At 38.5% G+C, this 15490-nt stretch overlaps 1 protein-coding gene across 1 annotated transcript in view; it reads left to right on the forward strand.

The window, feature by feature from the left end:
- LOC105930857 (ras-related protein Rab-26) overlaps positions 1–15490 on the forward strand; it is a 111446-nt gene that overhangs the window by 33696 nt on the left and 62260 nt on the right. Inside the window, exons 4-5 of the mRNA XM_012869246.3 lie at positions 9020–9061; positions 11679–11745. Coding sequence (XP_012724700.2) covers positions 9020–9061; positions 11679–11745 — 109 coding nt within the window. The remainder of the gene's footprint in view (positions 1–9019; positions 9062–11678; positions 11746–15490) is intronic.

The following is a 15490-nucleotide window of genomic DNA, read 5'->3' on the forward strand; positions in this document are numbered from 1 at the left end:
TTTATAACTTTCCTTGTACGCTTTTACCTCTTGACACTGAGCCAAGAATTGCTGTGTGGTACGACCGGAGATGGCGTAGGTTAGCAGTGATTGTGTCTGCTTTAACATTGGAAATATGTCTAATCAATCAAAACCCCAACGTAGAAATTAGCCCCTCCATGACAGCATTCATTTTTCCTCCACTGCATGGACAAGTCTATAACAATGGTCATGTGACGTCACAAACTGTGATCTTATCATGTACACACGCAGACTCAGAAACTGAGTTTTTAGAAATCTTCACTATGGATGGAGTTTCACAATCATTAATTTTTAGAGATGTAAAACTTTAGAGTTTATGTGTGGATAAAACGCCTAACCACACAAAAATGTATCCGTTTTCCCCGATATGCGGCTACGTGTGTACTAGGCCTAACTACTGGGAGGGAGAGGGCATGAGGACCAGGTGGAGTTGATGAATAAACAGGAGGGAGCAATGAAGGCTGAGCTGAGCAAGAACAATGACAGGACAGACAGGGAGGAAACAGAAATCTAACAGCAACATGATACAAGAAGGAATAAACAGAATCTACCAAGTAAATAAACCTCAATAAAAGGTGAAACTAAAGATTGCACAATTCCCGGAACTTAAAGAATAAGTTCAAATATGCCTAATACCAGGGGGTCGTGACAGGTTTTTGTTATCGGCATTATTGATGATCCAGATTGTCATTACACCCATCTATTGGACTGCAGTAAAAATAAAAATTAAAAGTTTTGAAGCTTTTCTACAGGATGGAGAAAGAGGCTTTGGGGGGGAAATGTGAGTCTGACTTCGGTTGGCTACCCTTTGTTTGAAATCTGTGTTGACTTTTGACAGTAAGACAAAGACGGAGCGGGTAAGCGCTCTCATGGGTCTGTAACTTTTAGATCCATAAGCCGGACTTCTTTGAGAAACATTTCAGACATATCTACACCAGCCTGGGGGGAATCGAATAACAATAGAAAATACTGTAGATAAGGGAAAATAAAGAAATAAAGGGAAAATCTTGTTTCAGCAGTTTGTTTGAAAGGAAACTCGGGGATACAGATCGGAAGATGTGATCATTCCGTCGACTGGTTCAGGAAGCAAAGATCAAAGCTCAAAGGAACAAGAATGTAATTGGATGGATGAACGAGCTTGTTTACTACATGAAAGTGACTGCCCTATAGATCAGTTTAAATCTTTAGGCTTCAGAAGCACCAACATTGGAAGCTTATAACAGGAAGTTTGCCATTGTAGACTCTGAAGAAAAGCCAAATGAAGTCATTTCTAGTCAAATATATAGAAAATAGAATGGGACGAGGAAGCGTGAAAGAGAGAAATTGAGGACAAATTTTGGATTATCATGTTTTATTACCGGATGTTGTAGATTAGGATGATAACAGATTTTATTTACAAGAACAAAGCATGAAAAATATGAGTAATCTGTGTAATATAAAATTGCATGGAGAAATATATTTCTGATGCTAATTGTTTTAAAGGTTGTGTGGTGTAGTGTTCCTCTTAATTACATTTTTCCCAACGGAAAAGGATTATCACTGGTTTTCTTTCAAGTTCTTTATTTTTATGCTGGTGTTTTTAAACTGCTCTGAATCAATATTTGTTTGAGAAATATCAGACCACATAACAACTATATGTGGTGCTTGTCAGAGCATGAAAAACAAGCTAAACGCTACACAAATTAATATTCGATTTTTTACATGGTGCAATTTCACATTTCCTATCAATCACACTTCTTTAGCAACATTCATTGTGTTTTAGTTGTTTACAGAAGTGACATTATTTATTTTTAAAACAGTTTTCATCAGAAGCATTGAGGTGCAATCATGTGGCGAAGATGCAGCAATTCTTTATTTAGAAAGAATTAAGTCATTTATTTTAAATATTTATTATGGTTTATATATTGTTTCAAAATAAGCAACTTTATTGTTTTTCAAATGCAGACATTTCAAAATGCTACATTCAGAACTGCAATCATAATACCGTAATATCGTGAATACTGTGGTATTGTGGCCTAATGATATCATACTGTCTAATACAGGCCCCTGCCTAGTGTCAGAAATTGAAAGTTTCTGTTTTACCATATATTTTACAGGTGGTACCATGTGAGTATCATGTTAAGAAGTATATGTAAATTTCTGAATGACACCCATTTCTCATGGTTTGTTTTGATGGCCTTAATTGGCAACAAGATAATTTCTGCTTGGCCATGTTGTTGCTGTCGTTGCATATATGGAGATCCCAGCCTTAGAGGACATATTTTTACCAGATTCATCAGGGTTTAAATTCAATGAACAGTTGAGATGCTAACACAACAAAGAACGTTCACAGCAGTTGTCTTCCACTTCTAATCAGCCGATTCCATTATGTTGATTACAACTTTTATAAAAGCAGGCGTATGTTGATTTTGGTCCCCCTGCCCCCACCAAACACAGAAGTAGGTCCTTCATTAGACGCAGTTCTGTCCAGACTGAGCCAGAACATGGTGTTTGGCAGCAACAGGACAAAGCAGATGTTCATGCTACATTGGATTATCTGAACCCAGGGCTAATGAAAAGAAATTACTTTTTATATTTCCTTTCCCTTGGTTGGATTAAGGAACAGATTTGTCAGTGTCAAGCCCGTGCCTTCGGTAGTTCCTGTAATCATCCCTTTTTATTTATTTTTTTGTAGCACACAGTTCTTTTTTTTAAATATTTTCTCATACCTAAACTCTGAAAACTTGAGGAGCCAGCAAGTTGTGATTATTTACTCTCACTAAGTCCACATTAATTGGTCAGAGCAATGTTGGCATATGCATTGTTAAAGCCCAGCTGTGTTTGTTGAATAAGCTTTTTGGTGTTTGCTGGCTGTTGTCTCCTTTTCAGCAGTGAATCATGTAGAAGCTGGGGAGGAAATTAGCAGCAGGTGAAAGGCAAATGCTGACGGATTATTTTGTTTCCCTGAAGTTTCTCATTATCTACTTTGCTGGCAGAACTTTTCCCTTTTCTATGTGTTGTTGAGCTACTTTGTTTGAAAACTTGCAACCTTGACAATCTTCTTTGCCTGCAAGTTCACTCTTTAGAGATTAAAATTCTATTCATGCAGGTCAAAGTTCATTATTTTAAAATTCAGAATTTCCAAATGAGAATATCTTGTGAAATCTAGCAGACTGTTGCATGAAAGAAACACACCAAATCCTTTATTATAACTTTAAATTTGGCTAAAACTAACAGTAATGTTTTTTCATTTCACAGACTGAGATTGAAAAACTAATTCGCATAAGTTAAACTGACTTATATAGATATAGAGCTTATATAGATTTTTTACAAATTGATAATTTTATTTAAAGTTTGTATGTGATCATTTTGAAACGTGTTTCAAAGTTGAATATTATACGAGACCAAAGAAAAACATTTTTTTTTTTTTTTTTTTTTTTTTTTTTTTTTTACTTGGATGTCAGTGAGAAAAAAACATGGTGTCACACCTCAGCAGCAGCGCCTCTATTATAAGGTTTCCTCTAAGGGTACACTACATGAACACACATTTCAGTAGGCTGACATCACAATTTACTATATACTACTTTTCAGATACACAACATGTAGACTATCCCGAGCTAAAAGCCACATGCATAATAATCTAGTGAAATTATCGTTTTAATTATTGTCTGTCCAGCGAATCTGTTATGTTTTAGTCTTTGAATTGAATTAGTAAAATAATTTTTTAAAGTAATTCAATTGGCAGTAGAGGTACTATGTTTTTACCACGACTTAAGCATATTATGGGCATCTGGTTTTGTTGTTTTCTGGTTTGCAGATTCTGTTCTCTATTCTGAGATGCTAAACATGTAGTATGTCTAATAGGTTTTAAAGAATAAGTCTTTGAATGCAGACCTTGAGGTCAGCATTTGTTGTCTACTGCTGAAGGACATCTTGTGTTTATTCATATATATTCAGAGCAGGTTCTGGTCAGGCTGGCACATTGATTGGCGTGGAGTTTATGGCTGCTGTTGAATGTTAATGGCCATTTGTGTGTAGGTGTAAATCATTGTGTATTTGCATGTTTGAATTATCCTTTTTGTATTTTTAGTTTTGTGTTTCTGTAATTGAAATGTTCTGCTCCTGCAAAACATGCCTTCCTCAATGTTGTTAGTCTGTCCTCCTGGTGTGGATATATGTGGGAGTGTGTGGGCGGGCACACAACCCAATATACTAAAAACGTGTCAGTCTTTTTAAAAGCCTATTCCAAAATCAAAATCTGCCATGTTCCTGTTGCTATGCATTTCAGAGCTGCCTCAGTAATCTACGCCCAGCTTTCAGCATCTGTTTCCACTGCTCCTTATTGAACTTTTGTGCGGGGCAAAATGGACACATCAGCAACTGTACCTTTTATACTCTGTTTGAACAAATCACATTATGAATAGTGTCCATAACACCATTCACCAGCAATTCTCTTCAACAATGCTCTGTTCTCAAAAGAAAGAGAATATTAGTGTTAGATTTAATTTTTTTTATGATCGTAAACAAAACTGTCTGAAATTGTAACTCAAATGAGATTTGGTGTTCATCTGAAAGTGTTGTTTTGTACGCCACATATAAAGTAAAGGTGTAGTCGTGATCAATGTCCCTTTAAGTCTACTAATGCGTTCAACCGGGGCAAGATGGAGTTGTCGGCAGCGGAAAGCATTTGTTTTACTAGTGTTGTACCTCACAGCCGTGAGAAATCTAAATATTAGAATGTGATCTAGCTCCCTTTAAGACAGCCATGAAAAAGAGGAGCCTCACAGCAGGCCCCTCTGGGACCTACACATCGTTCCTCCCGATTCAAATCGATCTCTTTTCCCATGGACCACCACAAAGTTAAAACTGGGGAGCTGCTGCGTCCAGTTACTGGCCAAAACAGACTTCAAACTGGAACCAAAGCTAAGTACAGTCTGCTTTCTGCAAAATCGGTCACAAAGCAAGCACCCACCACAGAAACAAGAGGCTTGTTATCGTTCTCTCAGCCTTTGAAGCAGAAACTGACCCAAGACTGAGCAAAGTGGCTTTTCCCTTCCTCGGCAGGGTCACGAAGCCAGGACAACCGAGAATAGCCTTCATACAAGGATAGTGCCAACTGCAGCCCGGCCGGAGACCCAGCAAGGCTTCCCCAGGGCACTTAGTTCCCAAGACAATCGCCTTTCCCCAGTTCTGATCATGATCTACTCATAAAACATGCCATTTGAAATATTATGATCGGGATAAGATCAATTGGAATGAAATTATCCAAATAAGAGGTGTGGTTCATGCTGATTTTCATGCATGCAAATGCTTGTTAGGATCAGGTTACTTTGAATGTGGCAAACTGACCTCAATGCGCATGTGCGCCCAATGTAAACGTGACATTTCTGCATTGTTGAGTGGTGGAAATTTGTCGGCAAGCAAAACTGTCTGTGCTCCTGATACAACCTTTCTATTCGAAACATTAAACAAGCTCAAAATTGTTATTTATTCAGTAACGTTTCAACCATAATTAGGAACTGTGTAAGTCCAGCCTGGTTGCTCTGAAGACGAACAATCTCGTGCAATAGTGCTTTGCTTACTGTTTTTTATTGTTCAGCAAAGACGGAAGTACTTCTTCTGTTTTATTTTTTTATTTTTATTTTTTTTAGGGAAATTTGATAACTGCCCATATCACAATAGTTCTAGTCTGAACAAAGCCAGCTCAATATAAAGACCCCTTATGATAGGATTAATTGATTGTGTGCTCATATAAATGGTACAATACAATTATAAAAAAAAAATAAAAAAACTGAAACATTTCAATCCAATCGTGAAATGTTTTGCATATAAACATAGCTATAGTTTGGTTAAAACATAACATTTGTGTTAGTTTGTTCCACAATTGTGTGATAATGCCACCATCTTAAGCTACAAATATTTTTTTTTCTGGAGAAATCATTACATTAACAATCAAATGTCCATAATTTTTATTTATTTATTTATTGCTCAGTTTGATTTCTCTTGAGGAACTAAAAATGGTAGAGCCATTTTCACAAACATTAAATTCCAAATACAGTTCATTTGACATTGTCGGTTTAAGTGCCTTACCCAGAGACTCATGGACTTATGGCAGAAGTATGATGGAATGGACTTTGAAAGCAGAAAATGTATACAAGAGAGGTATCACTAGCAAGAAGACTTAGGTAAAAAATAAAATTGTTGCACATCTAAGTTACTCCTTCAAAAAACAGGCTAGAACACACTACCTTTTATTTATTATAGCTATACAGAGGCCTTAAGCTACTTATTTGTCCAACAAGATTTAGTTATTTATTTGGACAAGAACTGACATCTCAGTGTCTGTAAGTAGTTAATACTGCAAATCTCTGCAGTTAAACAAGATTTCACTTATTATAAAACAAATGCAAAACAATTTACATTTTAATTATCTTTGCTATATTATATTAGCATTTAGCAAGATTAAAGCAGATGGCGTAACTATTGACAGTCCCTATGTGATAATCTACAATAGGCAGACCCTTTCATGTACTGTAAAACTTCCAGTCTTGCCAAGATTTCTCAATCCAGGACTCTCCCTGACAAACAGATCTGAACTAATATAAAGGATAAAACAAAGAAACTGTCTGGTAATATGTTCAGCTTTCTCTGCTGTTTTTAGTTCTAGTACTGTACTTTAGCAGAAAAATATTAAATTGATATGGTTGGGAATTTTTTTTTTTTTTTTTTTTTTTAAATATTGATTACAACCAACCCAGATTTTTGGACAGTATGTCAGCTTTGAGTCTGAACTGAAGCAGTGTATTCCCTTGGATAGTTCATCTGTATATTGCATGGCGAAACAAAGACAAGTGACAATTATTCATTCACACACTTTAAGCTGTTTCACAGAGCAGGATAATTTGCCCGATTTTTGCCCCGATCTTCCTCTTCCGACATGTCCCGACTATTGGGGTGGCTCTTAAGATAATAGGAGTGAGGGGCATTTGAACACATTTGTGGCTTGTTTCATACTAATTCTAAGAGATATTCCTGATGTGAGTGGTTTAAGAGTATTCTAGTTTTCTCGGGAGGACGTTGGTACCATACCGACCTCAAATCGGGAATATTAAACATCTTGGATTGTCTATCTAATATCCTAGCGTATGGGGTGTTCCCCGAGGACAAATAAGCACACCGGTCGTTGAATGTGATATGTAGCCAATCAGAAAGGTAGGTGAGAGATACCTCAAGAAAATCCCCCACAAAACTCTCCTCTACATCATAGTGTAGCAAACATAGAGTCCCTGTTTGCGCTACCTCCACTCCTGTAACCAAGGGCTTTGTAATGTAATTTCTCTGTTAAAATCAGACCACAAACTACCTCCAATATTCTTCTTTCACATCCATGTTTATGCACTCTAAACTCACGTTTAATCTTGAGAAGTTTAGCGAGATTTCCCGTCCGAATGTTCCCGAGGGAAATCTGTTGGTGTGGTGTGTTATGACCGGACACCCCACACTGTTCGAGCAAAGCTGTTATATCTAGGATTGTTTATTGCTATATGTAGTGTCTCTCAGGCTTTGAAAATCAGCCAACAATTTTAAAATGACGTGTGAACCAGCCTTTACTGCTAAGGGCAATTCAGAGAAGCCCATTTACCTAACACACAGGTGTTTGGACTGTGGGATGAGGCCAGAGAACCCAGAGAATTGTTCTTGTACAGTAAGAACATGCAAACATCTTGGAGGAGGCCCTGGCTTGGATTCAAACCTAAGACCTTATTGCTGCAGGAATGTGTAGCTCCATCCTCATGGTTAAAATGTTTATTATGTCACAGCACATATTTTACTATATTTGTTTACAACCGTGGTCTCAAACTGAAATCCTCGAGGTCTGGCATCCTGAAACTTCAGGATGTGTCCCTTGCTGTAAACACCTTAAATGTCGAAACTGCCTCACTCAGTCAGGTGTGCTGAAGCAGAGACGCAGCTAAAAGTTGCAGGAGACTAGTTCTGGATGACTGTTTGAGTTTGAGACACCACTCAAGTGACACCACTTTAGTGTCTTGTAGCGCTACACAGCAATATCAGACATACAGTTTTACACTTATATTGTATCTATTATTTAGAAGTATTTTGAGAAAGCAGGTTATAATAGCCAACTCAGCCTTTACACAGGTTTTCTTTGATTTTTAATACATTTACCTGGCTGAGAACTGCTACTATCATCTGTTTTTAAACAATGAAAGATATGAAGCTGTCAGTCATTTGTAGCGTAAAGTCCTTTTTTTCCCCATCTTACTCTGCTTTTTCAGTAGAGTTCCCTGAGGTATGACCCGAGAGAAACCTCAGTCTGTCAGTGAATACCAAGTACTCTCACAGCAACTCTACCTTCTGTTTCGTCTGTCTTCAGGGGACAAATATGTGATAGTTGTAAGAATGGAGTTGGTGAATGCAATACACGAGGGCCATGATTCAGCCTCAAACCCCAGCAGGATTCAAAAATAGCTGTTTATCAAGTGTTACAGCTCTGCGTCATCTTTGCATTTTCTTTTTTTGTAACTTCAATAATCGGTTTAGATCCTGATATCGCCAAAGTCTGCTGACCGAGTCCGTGTGGCCATCCATTTTATTGGCCAGTATATCACAAACCTTGTAATGATCGATGGCAAAGTTAGCTCCATTGGAGCAGAATCATTCCTCATGAGGTGACACTACAGAGGGATGGAAATGCTTTTGTGTATTTCTGTCCATTATGCAAACTGCCTTGCAGCCACGGTGTTGGTAAATGATGCAACTCTCTGAAACAAAGGCTAAATCAAGCAAAGCTGAGGATTTGTGACTGTGACCTATAGACGGTACAGTGTACTGACAGCATTACAGCAGTGAAAGAGGGCGTCCCTGGAGAGGCCATTCCTTTTTACAACAACTGTTTTTCTTTCCGCTTTCAAATCAGCCATTCCTGCCTACTTGCTCTCCCGCTTTGTTTGCATGTAAATTTAACACATTTACAAGATGATTTTCTTTTGTCTTCCAGAATAAAGTCATGAGCATCGACAGCGTCAAGGTCAAACTGCAGGTGAGAAACGACTGAATTTAAACGATTGAGACGTTTTATTCTTCCGCATGCATTTGTGAGTTTTCCAAAATAACAAATCTGTGCTAAAAGTTGACAGCGGTGTAAATGCCTTTTGTGTTTCTTCACTGCCTTAAGTATGATGGCAAAGAGGCATAAACGAGTCAATGAGGCGACAGTTTATCCATCGGTCAATTAGTCAGCAGCACTGCCTCGCTGAACACACCGTCAAGAGACACAGGAGAGGGATGCAGATGATTGTCAGTCAAATTTCCTTTTTCCATTACACAACCCTCATGCTGTCTTTCTTTACCCCTTTCTCTTCTTTAATTAATTCATCTGTCAGTCTGTCAAAACTGGTATTTCAGGGGACATTTGAAAGGATACGCTCAATTTTTATTTCCTTAATTGACGCACCACTTTATGGTTTGAGAGCTCTGTCTAGTCGGAGGAGATGCCCTTGCCATTCTGTAGACATCCCTGCTCCTTAGAGGTGACATTGGGAAGTCAGAGCTGAAATACTAAATCTTTCCACTCTTGATTAATGCACCGCACAGGTCACAATCAGGAGGAGAGGTTTTGTAGTTGTCAGTCCATTTTTCATTCATCTGTAAACCCCAGTGTGCCATTTTCATGGGTTTGCGGAGAATGCCTGTTAGAATATTCTCCTTTTTTTCAACACAGCTCCTGGGGTACTCTACCGTGTGTAAAATTTAATTTAATCTTAGGAAAAAATATCAGCAGTTATAAATAGCTGCCGTTTTCCTTTGCAGTCTGGGAATCATGAAGGAAAGGATGAACTAATGTCTGAGACCTAAGAAGGAAGGAGATTTGTAATGCTACTTGTTATTACAAAATCATTAAATTTTACTGTTAATGCAACAAAACTCTGTTCTAATAGTTTTTTTATGAGATGTGATAAATATCTGCCAGTTTTATCGAAGTAGTGATATTACAATTTTCTTTAGATGGCAATAAAATGAAAAACTAATGGGTGGGAAATGTCCATAACGTAGAAATAGGCCAGTTTTACAAAGTCTAATTACCGGTGTCCTCTGTCCATAAAGTCCATAAACCAAATGGCTTTTGGGCCATAAAAAGCTACACTGAAGGGTGTCTCTTCAGTTCAGGTTATTCTCTTCTTTGAGGTTTTACACAATATACAATGTGCAACACTTCCCATAGATTGAGAATTTACTTGGTGGTGGGCAGTGCAGAGTAGCATGGTGCCAGTCTCAATAAAGCAGACATTCCTCATACTGGAAATCTCACATCTCAGGTGTTACTTATTTACACTGAATAATGTGTAATCAGAGTTTTACCCCACCCTGGTCTGGAAGCTGTTATTTGGATTTTGTTTTTTCTTTCCTCAGTGCATAATTCCTATCTCGATTTGTCAATCGATTGATTCAACCAATCAAAACGGCACCAAAAGCCTCATGCTAGCCAATTACTGGGAGGGGTGGGTCACTACATTCGTAGCCTACTTGGAGACGACTGTGGTCACCGTAGTGTGGCATGGATATTCAGACTTATGTCTTAAGGGCCTTTCAGACAGGAAGCGATTTGCGCTGCGCTGGCCGCGGGGTTCAGCGCAGCGCATTTGCGGTTTCTATGGCAACGCGTGCATTCATCACGGCGCGCCGCGCTCGCCGCGCTCAAAGTTCAACTATGTTGAACATAGTTGAACTTTGAGCGCGGCGCGCGAAGCGGTGCGCTGCGCTGTGCTTGCGCTTTGCTCGACGCAGCGATAAACCGCCCTGGCGCGGCGCAAGCCATTGAAAAGAATGGGTTTCACAGCGCAGCAGTGCGGTCGTCGCAGCCTGTCTGAAAGGCCCATGAATACTAAAAGTGGGAACTGAGCAAACGGGAGCGAAAAGGAAGCAGCGGCATTAATTTTAGTTGGAAACATCGACTCTGGAGTAAACATTCATGCTGGGAGGGTTAGCTTGAAGGCAGAAGAGAACACTGCTTTGTTCTGATCATTATTCTCTTAAGCTGCTGTAGTTACCGTTCCTTGTCTGAATATTTACTTCAGTCAGTGTTCAGCCTGACATCAGTGCTTATGTTAGCCAAAGCATCTCTTTACTAACAGCTAAACTGTGTTGCCAGATCTGACAATTTCCAGGCCAAACACAACACAAAAACAGCCGCCCAAAAAAAAAAAGCCCAAATCTCAAAATCTGTTAGCTTTTCAATCTGTGATAGAAATCTGAAAGGGAGAACTATACATTTATCCACTTTGTAGATAAAATTGCACAACTAAACCGTGAAATCTTTATTAACTACCCGCTGTCACAATAATCTCAATTGCTTCTGTTTTATTGTGCAAAAGAAAAAAATAAATTTGTTATGACAATAATATAAAAGCCACAGCAATATCATTTTCCTGTTTCCTTAACAGGGCACACAAAATGCAGATTTTTTTTTCTTGCTAGTGTGTTCATCTTGCTTTACATCCATATGCTTAGCGGCTATAGGGGTGTGTTAGAATTCCCTACTGCAGGTTTTAGTTTTTTGTTTTTAAAACAGCAAGTTATTTGCACTTTTTTTTTATTTGGCAGATATGTGAGTATTATCATAAGTTGCCTAAACCCCTTTCTTCCATCTTGTCTTTCAGATTTGGGACACCGCTGGTCAGGAGCGTTTCCGCAGCGTCACACATGCCTATTACCGGGATGCCAACGGTAGGTTTTCCTACCTCTGTGTGTATGCGAGTACACCGGAGTTATCACGACTGACATCACAGCTGGCTTTAATTTTCTCCTGACTGAACTAAACTGCCCTGACATTTTACTGCGCTCCTGTCTTCAATATTTTGTCTGACATCTGATGGCTCATCACAGCTCATCACAGCTCCCTCACTCCTCTTGGAATGAAAAACTCATTATTGTAGGTAATAAAATGTACTTTAAATGACTATTGCCCTGTTGTAACTTGACAATCTACAAAATGAAAGTTGGGTGGAAGTGTGTTGCAAAGATCTATTGAATAACCTTAAGCTAACAGTATAAACGGAGGGGTTTATGTGATAGACCAACACTGTGCATCATCAAGTGGAAGAAAAAGTACATTTGGTTTTCAAAATGGCTTCTGAATTTAAATATATGACAAGTGTGGTATGCGTTTGCATTCAGCTTACTCTCACACCCCTAAATAAGATCCAATCCAACTAATCGCCTTCAGAATTCACCAAATTACTAAAAAAGGGTTACCGGTGTGTAACTTAATCTCACCAGTGGCATTATGAAGACTAAGGAGTACAGCAGACAGGTCAGGGATACTCTTATTTTTTTTTTTGGTATTGTACCTTGAACTTAACATGACTTGACTATCACATAAAATTCACATAAAAAAATATAAAGTTTGTAGTTGTATAGGAATACTTTAAGAAGGGAATGTAGATTTGAAATGCTCTCAGCTGAGTTCACATTGTGACTCTCTCTGCGTAACCTGAATGATCAAAAGTCCAGTAACACAGGCGTTTCCTTCAAAGTCAGTTTAATAAATTACAACCAGAAAAATGTGTGTTGGTTTCCAATTTCTCACTTTTAATTATTGGCCTATGTTTGATTTAACACATGGTCAGGTCCGATTCCATCTGATGTCAGGTTATTTATAACTACATGGGGGAGTATGCCTCTGTGGGTCACTGTGGCCCATTGCTTGTTATTCTGATCTGTGAACTCTACAGTTTACCCTCACTGATCTTTAACAAGATACCCAGGGAGCCTTAGATCAGAATCTCTTAGCTGTCTGTCCATTCCTGACTTTTAAATAAAACTCATTCGGCCTGACAGGCTGCTCCAGGGGACAGGATGCAGCCCAAACACCGCTGACACCAGAACTGTCTGTTGCCATGAACTAATGGACACATTTTTTATGAGTCAGACTTTAAAAGGTAAAGATCTGGCTGTCAGAGGAGTCTACCCAATTTGAAAACACCAGTAAGTTGAAGTGAACAAGTTTAAAGGATATTCAGTTCCTCAGCTTAAACTTGGAACGAAAAAATATAACCCTCACAGACCTGTAACTTCTTTTTTAAGAAGCTCTTCTGTCCTCTACTTATTACCTGTATTAATGGCACCAGTTTAAACTCATCTGTATAAAAGACACCTATCCACTGACTCAGACAGACTCCAAACTCAGCTATGGTCAAAATCAAACAGCTGTTGAAGGACAACAAGAAGAAAATTATAAACCTGCATCAGGCTGGGAATTTTGAGTCTACAATAAGTAGCAGGTTGGTCTAAATAAATCAGCTGTGGGAGTAATTGTAATAAAATGGAATGACAAAATTATCATGAAAACAGTGAGCAAAAATCCCAGAACTACAAGGAGGGACTTGACAGGGGCGGTTCTAGACAGGGGCCAACAGGGGCCCATGCCCCTGTAGAAATGGCCTTGGCCCCTGTTATGGCCCCGGTACTAAAAGCATGATGTTAAATAAACTTCTCATAATTATTTGCAATGGCAAAGAAACCATAACTGATTGGTGACTTTGACCAATATTATTTTTTACCTATAGAGCTTTACTCTAAAAAGAATTTAAAACTTAAGATGTTTCACGTTTAGCTTTAGCCGTATTGAGCAGGGGGCAAAGTTTTCAACTGCTAGATCAGGGTTCTGAAACCTGCCGTTCCAGAGCCACAAGTGGCTCATTTAATATTATTACACAGTTAAATATTGCCATTTTATTGTTTTGAATTTTTTTGTTCTGTGCCCCTGTGAAAAAACACTGGCCCCACCTTGGTCCCCCTGGTAAATTTGGTCTAGAACCGCCCCTGGGATTTGATGAATCATCTGCAGAGCTGGGACCAAAGTAATAAAGGATACCATCAGTAACACACCACGCCGAGAGGGACTCGCGTCCTGCAGTGCCAGGCGTGTCTCCCTGCGTAAGCCAGTACATATCCAGGTCCATCTGAAGTTTGCCAGCGAGCATATGGATGCTCCAGAAGAGGAATAGGAGAATGTTATGTGGTCAGATTAAACCAAAATAGAACTTTTTGGCACAAACTCAACTGGTCGTGTTTGGATGAAAAAGAATGTACAGTTGTATCCCAAGAACACCATAGCACATGTGACCCCAAAATACCAGCTACAGTGTGTGAAATCCTTTTGAAAACTTGCAGACTAACAGGAAACACTTGACCTCTGTAGCATATCCTTTGTTGGCAATGACAAAGTTTTGGTATTGACCAAATACCTATTTTCCACCATAATTTAAAATTAAATTCTTTAAAATTCCTACAGTCTGATTTTCTGGATGTTTTTCTTATTTTGTCTCTCATTGTTGAAGTGTACCTATGATTAAAATTCTAGTAGGAGAACTTGCACAATCGGTGGAAATACTTTTTTTGCCCCTGTAAATAAATGTATTGGATTTTTCTATAGCTGGACTTTAAAATAGAAAAAGGTTAGATTAAAATTAACATCTCTTGCGAAACGCATTACTTTTCTCTTGTTTTTTTTTTTGTTTGTAATTAAGATTTTTTTTAAATTTTGTAATTAAATGTATATTGCTTTACGGTGATTTTTAGAGTATACTCTATTGCTGAAATGTGTATTTATGTCTTACATTTGAACAAATGCTTAGTCATTGCACATTTAACAGATATGAAATTAATCTCTGTCTTTGAATAGGCTAGATAGTTCTTTAAGATGCATCAAATTTGCTGACTGTGTAACACTGTCTAATTACAGAAATGTAGGCCCTGCAGTGTGCCATTTTGCCCTGCGGAAATCATTTGATGTATTTTTTTGCTCAAATTTGGCTCAAGTATGATTTTCATTAAGCTCATTATGTGGGGCCAAGAAGATCCTGACTATCTGTGCAAATGAGATGAGCCCGGTGCAATCTGCCTGGCCCATCTGGTGTAGGGCACCAACAAGTTCTGGACGGGTCCAGAACCCAGCTGCATACTCCTGGCACATCTCCCCCCACTCCTCTATGACTGGAGTTGACAGTTTGTCATTTCCACAGCATGAACTGAAACCACAGGGTGCAAAATATGAGAAGGGAAGCACACTCTGTAGGTGGAACAAGTTAGATGAGGTATGTTGCCCGAGAATGGGGGCAATTTGAGTGCAAAATTAGATGGAGGAAAGAAATCTGATGTAAGAATGAGAGAACAGAGCGCCCTTTGGAGAGAAATGTGACTTTACCGTTTCAAGGAAGAGAACAAAGTCCATCATATCAACGTTTCAGAATCATTTAAATATGAAATGGTCTAGCTTTTAACTGTGTGATTGAAATCTAAATTCTTGGGAGACTAAATACAATTGGACAAAATTAACATTTAAGAGCAGAGTATTTCTATCAAAAGCACTCAAGTCTGTCCTTGCTTGAAGAAACCCACATCACTAAAAAGATAATGAACCAGAAGAAATGGACTGAGAAAATTTATTTTGTGAAACAGGTAATGACTG

Source organism: Fundulus heteroclitus, chromosome 10, assembly GCF_011125445.2.
Source record: "Fundulus heteroclitus isolate FHET01 chromosome 10, MU-UCD_Fhet_4.1, whole genome shotgun sequence".
NCBI classification, from domain to species: Eukaryota; Metazoa; Chordata; class Actinopteri; order Cyprinodontiformes; family Fundulidae; genus Fundulus; species Fundulus heteroclitus.